This window comes from Nyctereutes procyonoides, unplaced genomic scaffold (genome assembly GCF_905146905.1).
Source record: "Nyctereutes procyonoides isolate TBG_1078 unplaced genomic scaffold, NYPRO_anot_genome, whole genome shotgun sequence".
NCBI lineage: Eukaryota > Metazoa > Chordata > Mammalia > Carnivora > Canidae > Nyctereutes > Nyctereutes procyonoides.
Genome location: NW_026575051.1, coordinates 12,721,502 through 12,743,419, shown reverse-complemented (window position 1 = coordinate 12,743,419; position 21,918 = coordinate 12,721,502). Strand labels below are relative to the sequence as shown.

The window sequence follows — 21,918 nt, the reverse complement described above, 5'->3', positions numbered from 1 at the left end:
TATTTTTCCTATCTCTGTCCTCCATAAAAAACTAGAAACAAAGACCAACTCAATAGCAATGAGCAGCCCAGCACCCAGTTTGTTGTTTGGAAATGTCATTTCCTACTAAAAGTAACCAGGGCTTTTGGAAATGGCTGTTTCCAAGTCTGAGACAAAAAATGTACAATGTGAGCCAGAAATATCTTGTCATAACAGAAAGTAAGGAACCTATCAATGACTACCAGGGTCATGACAAAAAGACTTGGAAGTCAAATCAAAGAGAATCTTGCTGAGGAAAGATGGAACAATCTTAGTTTTAATAGAGATAACAATTGCAATGGATTGAAATCATCAAAAATGCTGCAGTTCATAATTTATACTGAAAAACATAATAGATCACCTTTGAAGGGTGATAGGAAACAAATTTGCTATCTTAAAAGCTGATAACTTAATAGAGAAAAATCAAGCATGTATCCTGCCTTTTCTACATTAACTGTACCACTGGTGAAAAAAAAAAAAAACAAGATTAGAGGAAGTATCTCTTTTTAGAAAGATTCCAACTGATAAATGAAAAAGAAATTATAGAATATAAATATCACCATGTGGCACCATTCACTGAATTAACAGATACAGACATTTTGTGTATGTTGCTACTAAGATCAAAGAAAAACAACCAGACACAGGGACGCCTGCGTGGCTCAGTGGTTGAGCATCTGCTTTCGGCTCAGGGTGTGATCCCAGGTCTGGGGATCAACTTCCTGCGAGGAGACTACTTCTCCCTCTGTCTATGTCTCTGCCTCTCCCTCTGTGTCTCTCAAGAATAAATAAATATAATCTTTTAAAAAAGAAAGAAAGAAAGAAAGAGAGAAAGAAAGAAAGAAAGAAAGAAAGAAAGAAAGAAAGAAAGAAAGAAAGAAAGAAAGAAAGAAACAGACATCAATGTGCTCTCTGATGAAAGAGTACACTACAATGTAGAGTATCACCAAAGTGATCCAAACCTGTGTTAGATTATGTTTCTGGATCTAGGTGCTAACTCGATCGAAATAAGAGAGGGCAGAAAATGTTGAATGAGTTCAACACTGAATATGCAGTCAGCAAAAACAGACTGAAAAATTCTACACACCATAAGGAAAAGGAGATTAAGAGGAAATCCACAGATAAAAAGACTGAAAGTGTATTTTAAGAAAACTTTTTAAAATGCATCTAAGGGGGCACCTGCGTGGCTCAGTAGGTTAGGCGTCTGCCTTCAGCTCAGGTCATGATCCCAGGGTCCTGGGATAGAGCCATGTCAGGCTCCCTGCTCAGCCTGTATTCTGACTCTCCCTATCTCTCTCCCTCTGCTTCTCTTGCTTGCTTGTACTCTCCCTCTCTGTCTCTCAAATAAATAAATAAGATCTTTAAAAAAAATTAAAAATAAATAAAATGCATCTAGGGATGTATATTTGGGTGATAAAACTGTAAAGACACCCCAAATCATAATTACTATGAAAGTGAGGGTAGTGGTCCCTTTCAGAAGAAAGAACGTGGTTAGGTAGGGGGAGAGTCCAAGGAGGGCTTCTGGGGTTGCTGCAAAGTTTTATTTTGTGACCTGGATGGTGAATACAAAGATGTTTGCCTTCTAATAATTAAGCTATACATTTGGTTTGGTTAACTTTTCTACATCTGTGTTTTATTATGTGATTTAGTGGGGGGGTGGGTAGTACAAAAACAAAAACAAAACAAAAACAAAAAATCTCTAACACAGGGACTGGCCATCTTTTTCCAAAGGACCAGATAGAGAATATTTTAGATTTTCCTGGCAAAAGGCGAATCGAGGATGTTATGTAGGTACTTACATATAACCATTAAAAATGTAGTCATTAAAAAAATGAAAAATAAAAAATAAAAATGAAAATGTAGTTATTTAGGGCAGCCCGGGTGGCTCAGCAGTTTAGCGCCGCCTTCAGTCCAGGGCGTGATCCTGGAGATCCAGGATAGAGTCCCATGTCGGGCTCCCTGCATGGAGCCTGCTTCTCCCTCTGCCTGTGTCTCTGCCTCTCTCTCTCTGTGTATCTCTCATGAATACATAAATAAATAAATCTTTTAAAAAATTTATAATAAAAATTAAAATTTAGTCATTTGAAAAATGAATATGGACAAACAAGGCATTGCCAAACTGAGGCTCCACTAATCACTGAATTCCTGATACCAGGGAGCTCCTATCCATGGAACCCCGCCATCCACACCCCCACACCCTCGCAGGTCCTTGCGGGCAAGGCTCTGCTCCCATCCCCTGCCCCTGCTCCCCTCAGCCTCCCCGTCTCTTAGCAACAGGAAGACGCAGGTCCCCACCTTGACCCAAGCTGAAGCTGGTGGCAGCAAGCATGAACACGGGAGGCCCCCCACTCCCCCCCAGCTCCACCCACTTGCTCGAGGGAGAAAGGGGAGAGAGGCCAAGAACATCCAAACCCTAGGGCCCTGCCCCAAGCAAAAGCCTGTGTCCTGACTCTTGCCACAAGTCCTCTACCACAGCCTTGTCACTCAGGGTAAGGTCTCCTAGGCTAAGGCCAGCAAGAGCACCACCCAGGAGCCTACTTGATACACAGAATTTCAAGCTTACCCAGACCTACTGAGTCAGTGTCTGTGTTTTTAACAAGATCCCATGAAATCCCTACGCATACTAACATTTGACAAGTGTTACTTTCACAATCGAGATAAGTCAAAGCCATAAATAAATAAACAAAGCTAGAAATACCTCTTATGGGAACTTTTCACCTCAACACTAAAAGACAGCTTTTATGATGAGGAAGTTCCCAAAGCTGAGTTCCCTATGATCAGTAAGAGTAAAAATTCCCTTGTGTCTCCTCTGACCATCAGTCCAGGACAAAATGCATCACTGACCTCAGGTTCCTGCTCTCAAAGCCAATGGGGAAATCAGGAAGGACAATTTCCATTCCCAGAATAAGGGCGTTGCTTCTCACAAATGAGGCAGAAAGAGAAGGCCCAAAGAATGGGCGTCTTGGACCTGCCAAGATAAGTAAGCCAAACAATAAGACAAAGGCAATCCCAGACCCAGGGAAAGCAGCACCCAAACCCAGCTGAACAGCTCCCAGGAAACCGACCAAATTTTGCCTTTTACACCCCAAAATGAAATTCTTACAAATACTAAGACAGATGAAAAGTACTGCTGAGGGAAGCTCCCAGGTCAGTAACTTCCCAGTCGGGTGAGTTCTCTCCATATGTATGTTATCTTGAGAAACTGCAGACCTTAAGCTTCACTTCCTCATCAGAGGACAGTGGCAAATCAGAACATCACAATTCTAAAAGACCTACTTGACTTCACTGGGGAAAAAAAGAGACTGACTACCAGAGAGTGTCACATTTTTTTTTTAAGATTTTATTTATTTATTCATGAGAGACACAGAGAGGCAGAGTCACAGGCAGAAGGAGAAGCAGGCTCCCCGCGGGGAGCCCAATGCAGGACTCCATCCAGGACCCCAGGATCATGACCTGTGCTGAAGGCAGATGCTCAATCACTGAGCCACACAGGTTCCCTAAGAATACCACATTTAAAGAAAAGAGAACGATCGTTGTTTAGTGGCAGGGACAAAATAGTAAGATGGAGGAAAAACCCTTCTTCAAACAGAACTCAAGAAATACATTTCCAAAAATCCACAATACATGCTATAACATGGGATAAACCTTGAAGCTATGCTAAGTGAAAGAAACAAGTTTCATGGGATGCCTGTGTGGCTCAGTGATTGAGCGTCTGCATCCTGGGATCACTTCCCACATCAGGCTGCTTCTCCCTCTGCCTATGTCTCTGCCTCTCTCTGTGTCTCTCATGAATAAATAAAATCTTAAAAAAAAAAAAAAGAAGCTAGTTACAAAAGACCATATATTGTAATTCTATTTATATGAAATGTTCAGAATAGGGAAATCTACAGAGACAAAGTAGATTAATAGATGCCTAGGCCTGAGAGGGCTGGGGGCTGCTTAACAGGTAAAGGTTGTAAGGTTTCTTTTGGTGGTGATGAAAGTGTGCTGAGAATGCTCATGGTAACAGATGATGACTCTGATGTACTGAAAGCCACTGAATTGGTGCACTTTAAATGGGTGAATTGTAAGGTATGTGAATTATATTTCAATAAAGCTGTTTGGAAAAATAATCCACGGCTCCACACCGGATTCACGTTTGTCCAAACACAGAGTCCGTGTGGCACCTGGGTGGCTGTTGGTAAAGTATCTGACTCTTGTTTTCACCTCAGCTCATGATTCAGGATCGTGAGATAGCCTCGAGTCAGACTCCACACTCAACACACAGTCAGCTTGACATGCTTTCCCCTCTCTCTCCCTCCCCTCTGCTCCTCCTCCTGCTCTCTAAAATTAATAAACAAAATCTAAAAACCTTCTGGAAAAAATCTGAAAAAGAAAGGTGACATCAGTACTGGTTGGAGGCCCCAGCTAGATTTTCTCTAGCAAAACACTCCCATCTCAGTTTGGGGAAGAATTTCACAGTCTTGTCTCAAGATCATCAATCTCATAGAAATCCCCATCTGGCTTTGGGTTCCTGTTCCAAAAACATTGGAAAAACCAAAACAGGCAAAACACACTTTCAAAACAACTCTTTTAATTTACATGGGCAAGGGAAGAAACAGAGGATCTTGGGATGGATGCTACGCGCTCTGTCAGAATACAATGTTGATAATTCACTATTGCTATAGAAACTCAAGTCCAAAAAAAGACTACACATTTCCCAAGGAAACCATGTTTCCAAAGTCCCTAAAGAACATAACTCATAAAGAAGGATCAAAAGACCACCACGGTGGTTAGCTAAGGCCTTGGAGGTGACCACCCTGATTTCAGCTCTGCGGCCCCCGTTGGGCTTTTTTTCTCTTCTTAACCTGTTTAATTTCCCAAACCAAGAGCAGAGGTTATCATGAGAAGCCCCATGAGGACCCTGGCTGTACCCTCAAGGGCCTGTGCCGGCTTTGCGGTCACAGCTGTTACCATGGAGAAAAAGACAGAAGCAGGAGGTGGAACAGGTATCTCTCTTGCCCTAATGCAAAACACACAAAACCCTAGGGCATTGGGAAGCCGAGAGAGAAATCTCTGCCGCTGTTGGTCAACAGCTTCTTCTTGCACGGACAACCTGGATTCTCTCTAATCCCCAGGCAAATCAAAAGACCAAATGTTGGGACACCTGGGTGGCTCAGCGGTTGAGCGTCTGTCTTCGGCTCAGGGCCTGGTCCCGGTTCAGGGATCGAGTCCCACATCTGGCTCCCCACAGGGACCCTGCTTCTCCCCCTCTACCTGTGTCTCTGCCTCTCTCTGTGTCTCTCATGAATAAATAAATAAAATCTTTTAAAACAAGTAAAAGATCAAATGTTATTAAGCAATTAATAACGGAGCAGATGCTGTTTGGCCTCTGTCTCCACTAGACTCCTGTCCCAAAGGGCCTGCTTTGGTCCCTAAGAACAAAAGGGCAAAGGGCTTTGGCAAGTCTCTGGAAGGGTGCCTGGCACATAGCTGATATTCAATATGTATTTACTGAATGCTTCTTGAATGAATGCTGGTATTACCTCTCTTGGTACTTGAGCCTTCCTCCCTCAGCCTGGAAACACAAACACACGCAGGCAGTTGAATCCCGGCCTGTTCACTGCAATTCCAGCTGCAACCTTGCAAAATTAATGAACCTAACAATTACTACTACAATACAGATCTCTGGAGAGCAAGGGATTTTGGTTAATGTTGTGACTATATATATACCTTAAGGGCCTAAAACAATGCCTGGCACCAGCCTCTAAATCAGTATTTGTTTGGGGCACCTGGGTGGCTCAGCGGTTGAGCGTCTGCCTTCGGCTCAGGGCGTGATCCTGGGGTCCCGGGATCAAGTCCTGCATCGGGCTCCCTGCGAGGAGCCTACTACTCCCTCTGCCCACGTCTCTACCTCTCTCTCTCTCTCTCATGAATATATAAGTAAATCTTAATAAATATGACAAATTAATTAAGGGCCTACTACATGCCGGGCAGCTGTGCTAGCTAGGCCTACTCCTGCTGAAGTCCCCTTCCCAGACACTTCCACCCAGGAGGCAGAGGTTGCCTCGAGTCCTCCTGCCGCCAGGGGCCGCTGTAAAAAGCGCGCGGCTTCCTTCCCCCGTCACCGTACGTCCCCGCGGTGTCCTTTGACCCCGTGAAGTCACTGCCCCGAGTTAAGATGGCGGCGTCGATGGCCTCGGCCGCCGGGGGACTGCGGCGGGCCCTTCGAAGGTCGCCCCTGTGGGGGGGCCCCAGCCGCCGGCCGCTCTCATCCGAGCCCCCTCCGGCCCAGGCCACCGCCGTGCGAGACGCCTTCCTAAGCTTCTTTCGGGACCGCCATGGCCACCGGCTGGTGCCGTCCGCTTCCGTGCGGCCCCGCGGCGACCCCAGCTTGCTCTTCGTCAACGCCGGCATGAACCAGGTAGGGGCGGGGCTACCCTGCGCGGGGGCGGAGTTTGTGAGCTATCGTGGGAGAAAGGCGGCGCGGGATTGGGCGAAAGAGGCGAGGGGCGGAGCTCGTGGCTTGTGGGGGAAGGGCCGCGCGTGGTTGGGCTGAGCGATGCCGGGGCGCCGGCGTGGGCTTGGGCAGGGCTAGACTGGGGAACGCCAGGGTTTGGATGGAGTTTTAGGTCCAAGAATGGAGGGTGTGGTGTGTGGCGTTCTGCGGGGGCAGACTGGTGGGGGAAGTCTGGCTTCATCTATTCATGCTTTAAATAAAGAGAACTGATTCATTAAATAAATGTTTATTGAGCACTTAATATGTGCTAGGCTGTGTTCTCTAAGCGTTTGACTTGGAGCACCACTTACTGCCTAGATTTCTTTGTCTTCCTCTGTAAAATGGGCGAGCAGGGTGGGGGGAATAGCTTCACCTTCAAGGCTGTTAAACGCTGACTTTGTGAAGTGTGCCCTGTGGTCTGGGTTTTATGCCATTTATTGGGTGTGGTTTGAAGAAGCTGAAATGGGGGATGTTCATTCAGTGTTCTGTTTCCAGCCAACACACACCTCCTTCTTCTGCCTTGCCTGATTTACTAGCAGGAGGTCTCTGTTTCGTGATTTATTTACCCTTGGTCTGCCCTACACACACCAGAGATGGGTGCCACCACGCTCCCAGATTGCCCCCTTGTCCAAGACCCCACTGCACTCTCAGGGGCACAGCCAGCCTTCAGTCTGAACACCCCACTCCCCGCCTTTCCCTTCTCCTGAGGGAGTGAGCACTGGGACCTTCATGTGTTTCCAGTTCAAGCCGATCTTCCTGGGCACTGTGAATCCACGAAGCGAGATGGCAGGCTTCCGACGTGTGGCCAACAGCCAGAAATGTGTGAGGGCTGGAGGACGCCACAACGACCTGGAAGACGTGGGCCGGGACCTTTCCCATCATACCTTCTTCGAGATGCTCGGCAATTGGGCTTTTGGGGGTGAATATTTTAAGGTGAGTCTCCAGGATGCCCTGAAGTTAGGAAAAGGTCAGTTGTCAGCCAGGCAGGGCCTCAGGATTAGTCCTGTCTCCATTCCTAGTGTCTCCTTAGACAGGACTCCTACTAGACACAGAGGCGAAGTGACACACGTGAACATGTGTGGTAGGAATGTGTTTCACTTCCCTAATTGGATTGTAAGCTCCTTGAGGACCAGGATTGTGCTGCTTGCCTAACGGCTAATCAGTAATTGTATGAATAAATGGTCAGACAGAAATACTAAAATGCAGGAGTTAGGAATCATCCCAGGGTTAGGGTGGAAAGACAATTTCATGAAGAGGGTGAGACTTGAAAGAAAGGATTTAGAAGAGGGGAAGCTTTCTAGGCAGGACAAAAAAAAAAAAAAACTCAAGCAGAAATGGTCATGGTTTGTTCTGGAAACAAGGTGGGCAGTGCAATTTTCTCTAAAGCTGAGGGCTAAAGTCTTGTGGCTTGATTGACACTTCAGTGGAGCCATCTTCTTACCCATTTTCCTCCTCCCAACCCATGTGGGTTTCCCCTGCAGGAAGAGGCTTGCAGCATGGCCTGGGAACTGCTGACTCAAGTCTATGGGATCCCTAAGGACAGGCTCTGGGTCTCCTACTTTGGTGGTGACCCCAAGGCAGGGTTGGACCCAGACCTAGAGAGCAGGGACATCTGGCTCAACTTAGGGTAAGTCTGCCTCTGCCCCTTCTGTCCATTTCTGGAGGGCACAAGGACTGGCAAATAGAGAGTACCAGCATCAGTCCTCAGAGTTTCAACATATCCTAGCAGACTGGGGTCAGCCTTGTCTCTCCTCTTGATGAGCTTGATGGAGAGGCTCTCATGGCAAAGAGGGTTCTGGCTTTCAGGTTTGTCTGTCTTCCTACTACTCATCCGGCTTTCTTCTCAGGGTGCATGCCAGCCATGTGCTTTCCTTTGGACCACAAGAGAACTTCTGGGAGATGGGGGACACTGGCCCATGTGGGCCCTGTACCGAGATCCACTATGACCTGGCTGGTAGAGTGGGAGCCCCCCAGCTGGTGGAGCTTTGGAATCTGGTCTTCATTCAACACAACAGGTAATGGAATGCTGAAGCAGGAGGAAAATCCCTGGCCAGAAATGGAAAAGGCAGTAGCCAAGAGACTTTGATCTGCTTCTTATTAAAGAAAAACAAACACTTAAATGGTGCTTATTGTGTGCCAGGCACATTGCTAAATACTTTTCAGATAATAATTGATTTAACTCTAGTCTGTGCACTTAACAGTGTTTGTTTGTTTGTTTGAGAGAGTGAGAGCACACAGGAACTGAGGAGGGGTGCAGAGGGAGGAGAAAGAGAGAATCTCAGGAGAATCCCGGGCAGGCTCCATGCTCAGCATGGATCCCAATGCGGAGGCCTGATCCCATGACCTGGAGTCAGATGCCCAAAACCAAGAGTCAGATGCCCAACTGACTATGCTCATAACAGTTTAAACTAGTCATTGCTCCTCTCAGGCCTCTGCTGTTGTATCACAGGATGAAGCTGAGCTTCATGATCTCTAAGATTTTCCTCCAGCTTTGACGTGTCTCTTCCTCAGGACAAAGAATTCTATCCCAGAAAGGGGACGTGTGGGTCCCGTTGAGGGGCAGAGGGGTGAGGGTGGAGATCACCCTTTATGAGAAAGTACACACAGGAACAAAGGCCATCGCTATCTGTCTTCAGTGGGAGGGGTGGATACTGCCTTCTGGTTCCTCCCACTCTCAGCCCCCTCCTCATTCCTCCACTGCATTTGGGCATCTGCCTCACCCCTGAAATCCTATGTGGGGCCTCACCTTGCACACCTTCCCTGGCCAGAGAGACAGATGGAAGCCTGCAGCCCCTGCCCCAGCGGCACGTGGACACGGGAATGGGCCTGGAAAGACTGGTAGCTGTGCTGCAAGGCACACCCTCCACCTACGACACTGACCTCTTTTCCCCGCTGCTCAAAGCCATACACCAGGTGAGCCTGCCTCTTCCCTTCCAGAAGCTATTGCTTTCCGTCTTTGTTGAGTACTTCACGTATTCCCTCATGTGGAAACAGAGACAAGCCAAGGATACCAGGGTCAAACATGAGGCTGAGATTCATGTTTGTTACCTGATACTGCCCCTAACTCCCTCCTTCCTTCCTTCCTTCCTTCCTTCCTTCCTTCCTTCCTTCCTTCCTTCCTTCAAAAAGTATGTGTTGAGTGCCTACTTTGGGTGAAGTCCTTTGTACTTGGCACGGGAGAATAATAGTAAACATAAAAGAGATCACAGAGATTATGTTGTAGCCTAGGAGATAAATAATAAATGTGTGAAAGAACAAATGGCAGATTTAAACAGGATTGCAGATTGTGACCAGGCAGTACAGGTGGGTGATAGTAACAAGGAGAGGGGGATGGGTACAGAGGAATCTTAGACCCGGTGTGTGGGGAAGGCTCACCAAAGAGATGATCTTTGAGCTGAAACCTGAAAGAGGAGGAGCCAGCCACAGGAAGCTCATTCCAGGTAGAGGGGACAGCAGGTACCAAGGCTGTGAGGCAGGAAAGGAACACAAGGGTGGCCAGCTAGCTAAAGTAGAGTCACGTGGGATGTAGCTGGAGAATCTGTCACTGAGATTTTGCTGTGTAACAACCCACCTAACACTTTGTATTTTAAAATAATAAGTTATGTAGCATGAGTCTGTGGGCTAGCAATGCTAGCTGGGTTTTGTTGGGTCATTCTTTTGGTCTTCTGTGAGTTCATTCATAGACCTGTAGTCAGCTGTGAGGAAGTTCTACTTCCAAGGATCGGCTGGCTGGCTGGCAGTTCACGGCATCGTGGGTGACCAGGCTGCACGTCGGTCAAGCACCAGACTAGCTGGGGCTTGTTCACGTCATAGCTCAGCAAGGTTCTAAGAAAAAAAATAGAAGTACACAGAGGCCTTTTGAGGCCTGGGCTCAGAACAGTGTTGTGTCCACCTCATTCTGTTGGCCAAAGGGAGTCACAAGGTTAGTTAGCCCAGATTCAAGGGGTGGAGAAACAATTCCATCCCTGGATGGGAAGCAGCTTTGGTCACATTGTAAAGTGGCAAGCACACAGGAAAGGGAAGGATTGTGGACATTTTTGAAACAGTCTCCCATAGAAAGGAAGGCAGAAGTCAAACCTCCTGGGGCCTTGAAGTACACAATGGGATTTTTCTTCTAAGTGCAGTGAGAAGTGCTCTAAGGTCGGGGGCGGGCATGCCACTCTCGCTGTGTGGAGGATGGGCTGGAGGGAGACCTGAGAAGAAGAGTAACTGGGAGGCTTTTGCAGAGTCCAGGAAAGAGACAGTAGGGCATGGTGTAGGTGGAAGTGGAGAAGGGTAACTGATTTTAAAGATCTCACAGAGAAGGGAGCAGAAGGCCCCAGTGATGGATTGGATGAGGAGGGGAAATAAAAGTCAAGGCCTGCTCCCTAGTTTTTGACTCTGAGCAGTGTGGTGGATGGCAGGACTGTGCAGGGAAAGGGGGAAGCTCAGGAAAGAGACAGGTTTGGGGCTCCAGGTATGGAGCTTGATGAATTAGGCATCTGCTTCAGTGCGCTTACACGTAGGCACAGCTGACACCCACCCCCAACCCCATAAAGGCTGGAGGAGTGGGTATGGGCAGCCGAGAGCGCCTGGAGTCAGATGGACCAGCTTTAAATCTCAAATCTGCTCACATGGATTGAGTGGCCTGTGGCACTCAGCTCCTCTGAGCCTCAGTTTCCTCTTTAAAGCGAGGCTAGTAATACCTCCCAGAGCAGGATGTTTTGGATATTAGACAACGCATCATTCAAGTACCCACACTGTTCTGATAGTGGGAATTCATTACGTGATCACAGCTGTGATCACTGTTAGTGCTGAATGTGGCCCTGGGAGGACAGGGACTGGCTCCCATTCATGTTTGAAGCCCCTCCAGCCAGGACGTTCCATATAAGTGGCCGGCTTTAGGCATAAAGGTAGATGCTCTAGGAATGATGAAGAGCACTCCACCTGAGCCACGTCAGGCGGGGCCAGCAGCCATGTCTCCTTGTCTCCCACTTGCCAGGGTTGCGGGGCACCCCCTTACTTGGGCCAGGTCGGAGCAGCAGACGAGGGTCGCACAGACATGGCATATCGCGTGGTGGCCGATCACATCCGCACACTCACTGTCTGCATCGCTGATGGTGTCTACCCTGGAATGTCGGGTGCCCCGTGAGTCTGGAAGGGCTACAGAGAGAGGCAGGGGCTGGTGGTGGTTGCAGGGGAGAGGAAGGAAGGGGATTGAGAGGTGGGTTGGGTAGAGATGGCTGGAGGAGTGGGGAAAGGCAGGGAGCTCTGAGATGAGAGCACACACTCTGGACTTTGTCCTCCCCACTCTCCATACTGCTGACCAAGGGTTGCTGGGCGTTCATATCTGGCCTCTGAACCCCTCCAGGCTGGTTCTTCGTCGGATCCTCCGTCGAGCTGTGCGGTTCTCTACGGAGGTGTTGCGGGCACCACCGGGGTTCCTAGGCAGCCTGGTGCCTGTAGTGGTGGAGATACTGGTGAGGGCAGAGCCTACTCTTCTGGGTCTCCCTAAGTACTCAGAAAGCTTACAGCTGAGTCCAGACAGTGCCCCCAGCCTAGACTCCCCACCCAAAGTGTCCAGTGCAGGTCCTGTGGGGCTCAGAAAGCTGGGATTGCATACAAGAAGTGGAGAGCCCTCAGGAGGCCTCCTTGCCCAGGCTGCTGAGCCTCTGAGTTTGGGACCCCTTTCTGCCTACATTCCCTAATCATCAGCCTGAGCTGAGCTCCCAAGGCTGGTGTCGTCAGAGAGGCCCAGGGAAGGGAGGTACCAGCAGGCCGATTGCCTTTCACATCTCCTCCTCCTTCTACCTCCCTCAGGGGGATGCTTATCCAGAACTACAGAAGCACTCAGCCCAGGTACTGGCTCTGGATGGGGAGGGTGGGGGGGGAGCGACAAGACCCTGGGTGGAAAGCGGCTCTCCTGAGGAGGCCTAGATCCAGCGCTGCCCTGCCCCTCCCCTTTCAGATAGCCAGCCTGGTATCAGAGGAGGAGGCAGCCTTCCTGGCCTCCCTGCAGCGGGGTCGGCGGATCATCGATCAGACCCTGAGGTGCCTGGGGCCTTCTGAATTGTTCCCTGGTGAGTGAAGTGCCTAGCCACGGGCGGCGTGAGGGCCTCACTTAGGCAAGCCAAGACAGGCAGAGGAGGGAGCTCTGGGGCAGGCCTGTGCCTAGCGTCCACACCCTCCCCCCTCATGTCCCTCTCCCTGCACCATCTCCAACACCCAGACCTCTCTGTGGCCAGACACCACCCTGTTTCTCCCCACTTCCTCACTGCCCAGCTGGCCCGGCCTCCAGTCTGCTTTCCAAGGCTGGCGTCATGCCGAGATCGAGCTTCCCTTCTCCCCTGAAATGACAGATGACGAAGTGCCCTGGGCTACCCCCAGCTCTGGCCTTAGAGCCTGAAGGCTAACCCCTCCTGGACCTGCCCAGTGTAGGGAGGGAACACTTGTGCTTGGCACCTGGGGACTTCTGTGTGCTTAGAAGAACCCCAGCTCTTCCTCCTCCTCTTTCATTCCTTCCCCTTCTGTCTATCCTGCCCCTTCACCCTGAACACCCTTTGTCTTCCTTCCTCAAAGCTGAAGTGGCCTGGTCCTTATCACTGTCTGGGAACCTGGGGCTCCCCCTGGACCTGGTAGAGCTAATGCTGGAGGAGAAAGGGGTGCAGCTGGACACTGCTGGGCTGGCACGGTTGGCCCAGGAGGAGGCCAAGGTACAGGACAACCCCTTCCCCAGCCCTGAGTTCTTGGGGGAGGAATGCAGCTATTAAGGGAAACGAGGTTGAGGTAGGGTCTGTCCTTTACCTTGTACGCACAGCCTGTAGAGAAGGACACTAGTGCAGTGGGCTAAACAGGAGCAGAAGGGGAGAGGGCAGCACAGCGTCCCAGAGAGGGGACCTCCAAGGGCAGCAGTGAGGGAGGGAGGACTGATCCTGGGACCCTGCATGATGGGAGGGTCACTGGCCAGCCCACGGTCTCTAGTGGCCAGCCAAGTCCTGTGGACTTATTCCAGAGGGGGCTGCACAGTCCACACAGCTGTGTGGCAGGAACAGGGCTCTGTGAGGCTCAGATCCCGTTGCATCGTCCACGTGCCCCTTCCATACGCATACGCCTGTCCCACAGCTCCGGTCACGGCAGGCCGAGCCAGTTCAGAAGCAGGCACTGCAGCTGAATGTCCACGCACTGGGGGAGCTGCAGCGCCGAGGCGTGCCCCCAACTGACGACAGTCCCAAGTACAACTACTCTCTGCGGCCCAGCGGAGGCTATGGTGAGAGCCTGGACTGAGGCTGGTGGCCACAGGTGTGCCTGGCAGTGACCGAAAGGGATGTCTATGACAGTTGCTCCCAGCCCTGTGCATCCCCTGCGATAGCCCCCAGGAGTCGCTGTGACACCTGAAAGTGTGCCCCTCTCCCGCCCCACCCCCCAGCCACGTGCCTGTTGGCTTCAAGTAAGGCACAGACAGACCCACATCCCACCTTGCACACCCCTACCTAGCCCTGATCACTATTCTTCTCCCTGACAGAGTTCAACCCCTGTGAGGCCCAGGTGCTCCAGCTATATTTGGAGGATGGGACAGCTGTGGCCTCTGTGGGGAAAGGCCAGCACTGTGGCCTCCTCTTGGACAAAACCAACTTCTACGCTGAACAGGGGGGTCAGGCTTCAGACCGAGGCTACCTGGTGCGGGTGGGCCAGGAGGTGAGTCCTCATACACCCACACGTTAGTTTCTGCAAACGGCAGAGCTGAGCTGGGAAGGGAGCCAAGGGGAGGGAAGAGCTACAAGCTGTCACTCTAGTGCCTAAGCCCCTGCCCTTCCCCAGGATGTGTTGTTCCCAGTGGCCCAGGCCCAGATCTGTGGAGGCTTCATCCTACACGAGGCTGTGGCCCCTGAGGGCCTGAAGGTGGGGGACCAGGTGCAGCTACATGTGGATGAGGTAAGGATCCCACCCAGACACTCAGAATATCCTGCAGCGTCTCGACTCTCCCCGCTCCCCAGGATCCTGGGTGACAAAAGTGTTTCAGGCCTGGCGTCTAGGCTGCATGGAGAAGCACACGGCCACGCACCTGCTAAACTGGGCCCTGCGGCAGGCCCTGGGCCCAGGCACGGAGCAGCGAGGTTCCCATCTCAATCCCGAGCGGCTGCGCTTTGACGTGGCCACGCAGGTGAGCAGGGCACAGAAAGACAAGCTTTGAGTGAAGCAGCAGGCTTACAGAGAGATGGTCTGATGGAGGCCGGCGGGGGGGGGGGGGGGGGGGAGTTAGCCAGTCCGAGGACCTGTTGAGCCCAAGGATCTTGCCCTCAGGCTCCCCCCGTTCCAGGGAGGGGGCAGGCCACATGGTGTCCAGAGCCCTCCTTTCACCTCCAGCCACCCAGCTTCCTTCTTCCTGCTGTCACCCATGACCTTCTTGCTCAAACTTGAGCTGTCCTCCCTTCCTTGCCACCTTGTCTCCCTTCCTTCCTTGCACATCTAGCTCTTGCATCCCCCTCATCCCATTTCCCCTGTAGGGCTGCCCCTTGTGGCGAGCTCCCTGGGTATAGAAAAGCATTTTCCTTTCTTCATCAGCTTCTAGTGCCTAATGAAAGGGCTGCAGTTTCCAGCAGGCCCAGCCTCCAGGTAGCTTTATAAGGAGAAGAATTGTCTCCTCCACAAAGGTTAACTGATTAGAACCTGAGGATAGTAGGTGAACATTGACTGCCACTTACTGCATTCGTTATAGGCACGGAGCTGACTTCCGGTCAATCTGTTTCCCCTCCCCCATCCCACCAGGCTCCACTGACCCCAGAGCAGCTCCAGGCAGTGGAGGGCACTGTACAAGAGGCCGTGGGGCAGGATGAGGCCGTTTACATGGAGGAGGTGGCCCTGGCACACACTGCTCATGTCCCTGGCCTGCGCTCTCTGGATGAGGTAAGTTGGGGAGCCCCCGTTGGTGGAGATCAACTGCCCCACATACACAGGCTAGTTAACAGACTTGTCCCCTTACCCTCTCTTGCAGGTATACCCAGACCCTGTACGGGTGGTATCAGTGGGGGTGCCTGTGGCCCATGCACTGGACCCAGCCTCCCAAGCTGCACTGCAGACCTCTGTGGAGCTGTGCTGCGGGACGTGAGTCACTCCTGCCTGCCTGCCCGCCCTGACCTGGGGCCCTGGATCCTCATCCTTCTTTGGTCTTTGGAGCCTCCAGCCTCCAGTTTGGAGCTTAGGCAGCTCTTTTCAATCCCACCATCCCCACTGACTTCCTTCTCCCTCCCTCTTCACACAGGCACCTGCTGCGCACAGGGGCTATAGGGGACCTCGTCATCATTGGGGAGCGCCAGCTCACCAAGGGCACTGTCCGCCTACTTGCTGTCACTGGGGAGCAGGCCCAGCAGGTCAGCATGCCAGCGGGGTTCAGGAGACTGCTGGATGTGGATGGGGGGGCGGCAGGGGCACACATGGCTGACGCTGTCAGGCTGGGGGATGCCCAGCAGCAGAACCAGGGTTCATACCTGTGTGCTAATGGTGCCATCCCAGCTGTTGGCAGCTGTTGTGATTATTTGGTGCCGTGATTGGTCCTGATTGTTAAATATTTCTAATTTGGCCCTGACTGACAATGGGTTGAGAGCCCCTGTCCTGGGGGAGTGAAAGTAAGCCAGTAGCCCCAAGCATCGTGTTCTATCCTTGCAGGCCCGAGAGGTGGGCCAGAGCCTGGCCCAGGAAGTAGAAGCTGCCACAGAGCGGCTTAGTCAGGGCAGCCAGGATGTAGTGGAGGCTCACCGACTATCCAAGGACATGGGACGACTCATTGATGTGAGGGTCACCCCTGCTGTGCAGCTGCTCCCCCCCCCTCTCCTGGCCCTCTTCCCTTCCCCTGCCTCCCCAGACCCTTCCAGTCCCTCCCCAACATTCCTGTTGGACTCCAGCTGGCCTAGATGTTTGTCGCTTGTCTGCAGGGTGGGGCGTGGTGGATGTGATATCTTCCCTCTCCATGCTGGCCCCCACCTCAGAGTCTGGGCTCAGGGAAGGGCATGGCTGATGGGCTTTTGGCCATAGGCTGTGGACACCGCGGTGATGCCTCAGTGGCAGCGGCGGGAACTGCAGGCTACCCTAAAGGTGCTACAGCGGCGTGCCAACACGGCCCTCCGAAAGCTGGAGCTGGGGCAGGTAGGAGGAAGTTCGGTTGATACCCACAGCTCAGCAAGGGTCAGAGACACTCTAGCATGCACACTGAGAAGCCTCCAGGTCTGACATGGGGCAGTTGCGGGGCCGGGGGGGCAGCGGGGAGCATAGGTCCTGTCTCTCTTGTTAGCTAGGCACCAGCACCAGGCCATTCCCCTACTTCCCTCTGCCAAGCTGTGCTTCTTCTTCAACTCCCAAGTCAGCCTCAGACTCTGCCTCCAGGAAGCCAACTGACTCAGGCCATTCAACCCTCATTGCTCCTTGACTGCAGATCCACCTTCCTCCCGCCCCCTTTTCGTCCATATGTGCTCCAGCCATAGGCCTTCACCTTCAGTGTCCTATTTGTGGGGGCCTGGAGCAGTGGCGAGAGGGAAGAGGTAAAGGGGATGGGAAGAACATAAGCCATTCGAGGCAGAGCACCCCCGGCACCTCCAACTTAAAGCCAAAGACCTTTGCTGGGGGCGGGGATTTCTGGACTGGGGCTCACTTTAAAAGTGAGGGCTGGTTCCTTTCCCGCCCCCCAGGCTGCACAGAAAACCCAGGAGCTGCTGCAGCGGCACTCGGAGGGGCCCCTGATCGTGGACACAGTTGCCGCCGAGTCCCTCTCAGTGAGCATTGGGGCCGGGTTCAAGGGGGTGGAACATCCTGAGTGGGAGGTCACCGGGAATCCAGAGAGTGGTGAGGTCACCATCGGCCCTCCCTTTCCCAGGTGCTGGTGAAGGTGGTGCGGCAGCTGTGTGAGCGGGCACCCGGCACATCTGTGCTCCTCCTCAGCCCCCAGCCACGGGGGCACGTGCTGTGTGCCTGTCAGGTGGCTCAGGTAAGGGATGGAAGAGGGCAGATCCACCAGCCCATCCTGGTCCAGCTCTCAGGTTCCACACCTTTGATTCCTCCGAGGAGGGGTAGAGGGGATCTATGAGGACACCCCAGGACAGGGATAGGGCCATCTCTTCTCCCTAACCATAGCCCTCCAACCAGAGAAGGCACTGTGAGCCTCCCTAATTACCACCACCTCCTCCAGGCCACACACCCTTGCAAACAAGGAGCAGACATTCGTTAACCCCACACACACAAGTTCCCAGCCCAGTGCTCTCCCGCCTCCTTATCTGATTCTCCTCTCATGTGCCCAGCTGGGGAAGGGCTGCTCTGCCTCACTGCCACTTCTGTTTCCATCCCCAGAGTGCCATGCCAACCTTCACAGCAGAGGCCTGGGCACTGGCGGTATGCAGCCACATGGGGGGCAAGGCCTGGGGCTCTCAAGTGGTGGCCCAGGGCACCGGAACCACTGCTGACCTAGAAGCTGCCCTCAGTACAGCACGAACCTATGCCCTCAACCAACTCTGACCCAGCTCACCCAGGGACTCACATAGACTAAACAGCAGACAGGCCAGTGCCAGGAGCCCTGCAGGAGCCAGCAGAATGTCCCTGGAGGCTGGAGCAAAGGACTGGAGCCTGGAGGCCAAGCAGCTAAGCCCAGGAGGGCCGGCCATCCTGGGCCATCCCCCCTATAGACACAAGGAGATGGAGCTGTAGAGAAATGGACCCAGAGATGGACCCAGAGATACACCCTCCCACAGGATGAATGTCGGCCAGGGACTGTCTTGGCTGTGATTGCATATTACAAAGTATTTCACCAAGGGGCACCTGAGTGGCTGCTCAGTCGGTTGAGCATCTGCCTTCGGCCCAGGTCATGATCCCGGGGTCCTGGGATGGAGCCTGGCATTGGGCTCCCTGCTCAGCGGGGAGCCTGCTTCTCCCTCCCCCTCTGCCCCTCCTTTTGTTTATGCTCTCACCCCCCACCCCTGTTAAATAAATAAAATCTTTATATAAATAAAATATATATATATATTTCACATTTCACCAAGGCTAGGAACTTCCAGAAGGTCTTTTGTTTAAACAAGAGTCACTTTCCCCTCCAAGAATCCTGATATAGGTGTCCTGTCACCTGTCTGATCCCTCACATGGGATTGAAAAGTCACCCAGCATCCAAATGAGAACCATTCTCATTGCCCCAAGTGCTTAACGAATGGGCTTTCCACACCAGGGGGTTCTGGGCACTCATAAAGGTGTCCCTAGCTGCTGAGACCCAGACCTGCCCTCTGAAAGTCATTACAGCAGTGCAGATCCTCGCTGGTGCCACTTGTTTCATTAACAGTAACTTCCCATTTTCAGGAAGGCAGGCCCTGGTGACTTGTCAATGAAATGAGCAGCAGGTACTGGTCAGCTGCTGACAATGTGGTGAGAACCAAAGGCATAAAACTTCCTGCACTTGTGGAGCTTTCTGCTAGCAGGGAAATACGCAGTAAAGAGAAGGCAGCAGATGGAAGGCAACAATGAGGTCTGCAGAGAAGGCAGGACAAGGATTGGGAGGGGTGACTTCGTTGTTTTACTGGGAGGTGGCACTGAGTGGAGGGTATCTGAGGGAGCAGTGCCCCAGACTGAGGGCACAGCCAGTGCAGGGGCCCTCTGGGGGAGGTGAGCCGGTGCAGTGAGCTGTGAGTGGCAGGTGATGGGGTCTGGAGAGCACAGGGGCCAGAGCCACCCAACTCTTTAAGACAAAGTGCAGGGCACGGGCCCCAAGCCTGAGCTGAAGCTGAGAAGTGGCAGCTCAGAGTGGGAGGAAGCCGAGAGCCAAAGGGCAACCCTCCTTCCCTAACAGGATGAATGCACTCAGGACCAAGCCAGACTCGGGAGCTCCACCTCTGTTCCCAGGTCTCTGTTGCTAGAGGAGGGAAAGGATCTCAGGAGATCCATCTCCAAGTTAAAGGCTCCCTGGTGACCAAGTTCCGGGGCCGTTTAGTTAAAATTATAAGCGCAGAGCACGGCTTCCCACATGATTTCTCATTCTGATTGCACCAGTTAAAGGGTTTGCAAGGGACCAGTCCCCACCGGGATGGGATGCCGGAGATTCCTTCTCGCTCAGCCCTGTGGGCTTGCAAAGCTGTACCTCCGGATCTCGGCAACTGCCACAGTGGCCACCTCTCAGTGATGCTCACTGGAAGCCCAGCTCTTTACTTTGGACACAGGGTGAGGAGTTGCGGTGACGTTTTACGATGGGTTATCCGAGCTTCTAAGGCGTTAACTTACCCATGGCAACAGACTAGTAACTGGGAGAGCTGAAGGTAAAGCTAAACTGCCTCCATGTGAAACGTCCTACCATCCTGGTCACCTCTCCCCTCCTGAAGGACAGTTTTTATTAGCCAACCCCCCAGGTTGGTCCTTCCTGCCGTCAGGAGCACCACATCCTGCCGCCCAGAGCTAAGGGGGGGCGGGGGGGGTCACATAACGTTTAGTGCTGTGTGAAGGAGCGCTGTGGAGACCTGGAAACTTCCTGCCTGGTGCCTGACATCAGCCTTGTTTACATCCTGGAGAAAGGTGGAGGGTACCACACTGCAAGAACGCTGCAGCCCACAGGTCTCCTGCAAGGCTCGGGGCAACAGTAGGCCTCAGAGGAGATCCGGTGACCCCTGCAGGTGCCCTTCCACCTCCTCACCTTTCAGAAGAAACTGCGGATGCTTTTCCTTTGTCCATTCGTCACCGCGCACCCCCGGTTCCACTCAGAAGGTACCAAGAAGGACCAGCACTCCAGTCCGAGCCCTGCCCCAGGCCCTACTCCTCACCCTTCCCCAGAAAAGCCCATTTATTCCTAAGCGCGCTCCCCAGAACCTCGGGGCACGGCCCCCTCTTTCCCCCCACCCCACCCCTCCCGGTTCCCAGGACCCACCCAGCGGCACGCCGCGGAGACCGGAGCGCACGCGGATGTAGGCGCGCACATGCGCACCCGCCCTCCGACCCGCCCCCTGGCGACGCGGGGCGTCCCTAACGACCGGCGCGGCTGCGCGGTGGGCCTGCAGGAAGGTGAGCGTCCCGGCATCGAGAGTGGGTGAGGTGAGCCCGGGAAGACAGCTCAAGCCCGGGCCTCCCGTATGGGGCTGAACTCCCCCTGCCCCCGCTCCCGCCTGGCTGAGATTGGCTTGGCTCAGAGCCCCGTCTGTCCCCACAGGAGACTCCCCACCCCCACCCATTTGAGGCGGGACCCTTGCTTCTCCGCTACGGTCACTGCATATTGGCCCAGAGGTTTAAGGTCTGCAAGTAAAGGGGTGCGGGGTTGGGGGTGGGGGGCACCACGAGAAGGAGGAAGGAGAGTGTGGGGCATCGGGTAGGTCGTGGAGGAGAGCAGTCCTGAGCCCCGGAGGAGCCGCAGGCTTCTCAGAAAGACGGACTCCCATTCCCAGCTCCTGCAGGCTGCAGTCCCTCCTACAGGTCCAGAAGCTTCAGTACCTCCCTTCCTCCCTCTCTCCCACAGCATGGCTGGTTTCCCTTGGTTACTAAGGAGCCGCAAGGGCCTCCTCACCCCCTGGCAAGTTGGGGGAGGGACTCGCTGGCCTTTGGAGCTGAGCTTCCTTGCAGGAGTGTCTGAGCCCAAGGCAGGAGTAAAGGGGTGAGGAATGAATACTCTGGAGCCCTTTTTAAGACAACAGACCCAAGTGGCCAGGAGTTGGGAGAAGGGCCAAGCCCAGGGGTGTGATAAGTGTGCCATCTCACTGGGGCCAATCACCAAGCATGCTGGGCCCCGGCTCCATCAGAGAACTTTGCTGTCCCTCTTTTGTGATTTCACAAACTAAGAATTCCCAAGTGGGAATTTGGGAGGCATATGGCCGGAGGTAGGGTCTGATGGAGGCATGAAAGAGATCAGGAAAGTAAAACAAAAGCCCAGGGCTCCTGAGGACAGATGCCCAGGGAGGGGTCTCCTCTGGGATCCTAAAGTGAAGGAGAAGCTGGCTGAGAAGTCAGAGGAAGCACAGTGGGAGAAGTGGGTAGAAGGTATAACCCATCTAGCCAAGCCAGCCCAGAAGGTAGTGTCCAAGGGGTACAGAGGTGCTTCGGCTCCTCAGTTAAGAGGAAGGCAGGTTAAAAAAAAAAAAAAAAAGAGGAAGGCAGGTGAGAATGAGGACCAGGGGTGTGATGAGCAGGAAGGGGAGAGAGTTCTCCCCCAGCCTCTTCAACTTTCCCCTTCAGGCAGTGGGGAGAACCCTCTGGCTACAGCGGTTCAATTTAACTGGAGACTTGAGAAGAATAGAGAAGGTCTGAGACGTCCAAGAGGAGGGAATGTGCTAGAGATGCAGGCACTGAGTCCCAGGTCTGTGAGCAATATCAAGGGCCCAACGTGAGCCATGGAGCAGGAAAGTGCAGCTCTACAGAATATTCTTGGGTCCCCAGCGGCCTCATGCTGAAGGATTCAGGCGACAGTCCAGTTCTGTGGAAGGGCCTCATGTCTGGCAGTGACTTAG

General features: G+C 52.8%; 2 protein-coding genes across 2 annotated transcripts in view; one reads left to right on the top strand and one right to left on the bottom strand.

Moving 5' to 3' along the window:
* The window catches only part of SPATS1 (spermatogenesis associated serine rich 1), a 58,432-nt gene extending 52,514 nt beyond the window's left edge, over nt 1–5,918 (bottom strand). The window contains exons 1-2 of the mRNA XM_055330835.1: nt 5,541–5,918; nt 2,860–2,983 (exon numbers count right to left, since the gene is read on the bottom strand). Of these exons, the coding sequence (XP_055186810.1) occupies nt 2,860–2,912 (53 nt within the window). The 5' untranslated portion in view covers nt 2,913–2,983; nt 5,541–5,918. The remainder of the gene's footprint in view (nt 1–2,859; nt 2,984–5,540) is intronic.
* Nucleotides 5,919–6,067: 149 nt separating this feature from the next.
* On the top strand, nt 6,068–18,432 carry AARS2 (alanyl-tRNA synthetase 2, mitochondrial). Its single transcript, XM_055330834.1, has 22 exons — nt 6,068–6,418; nt 7,235–7,426; nt 7,975–8,120; nt 8,341–8,508; nt 9,262–9,406; nt 11,475–11,620; nt 11,844–11,952; nt 12,293–12,331; nt 12,441–12,552; nt 13,052–13,185; nt 13,595–13,739; nt 13,995–14,167; nt 14,291–14,404; nt 14,493–14,633; nt 15,239–15,376; nt 15,465–15,574; nt 15,732–15,840; nt 16,136–16,258; nt 16,502–16,612; nt 17,152–17,235; nt 17,337–17,447; nt 17,807–18,432. Exons 1-22 carry the CDS (start codon nt 6,176–6,178, stop codon nt 17,969–17,971), a joined length of 2,958 nt encoding a protein of 985 aa, XP_055186809.1. The 5' UTR covers nt 6,068–6,175; the 3' UTR covers nt 17,972–18,432.
* The last annotated feature ends 3,486 nt before the right edge of the window (nt 18,433–21,918 follow it).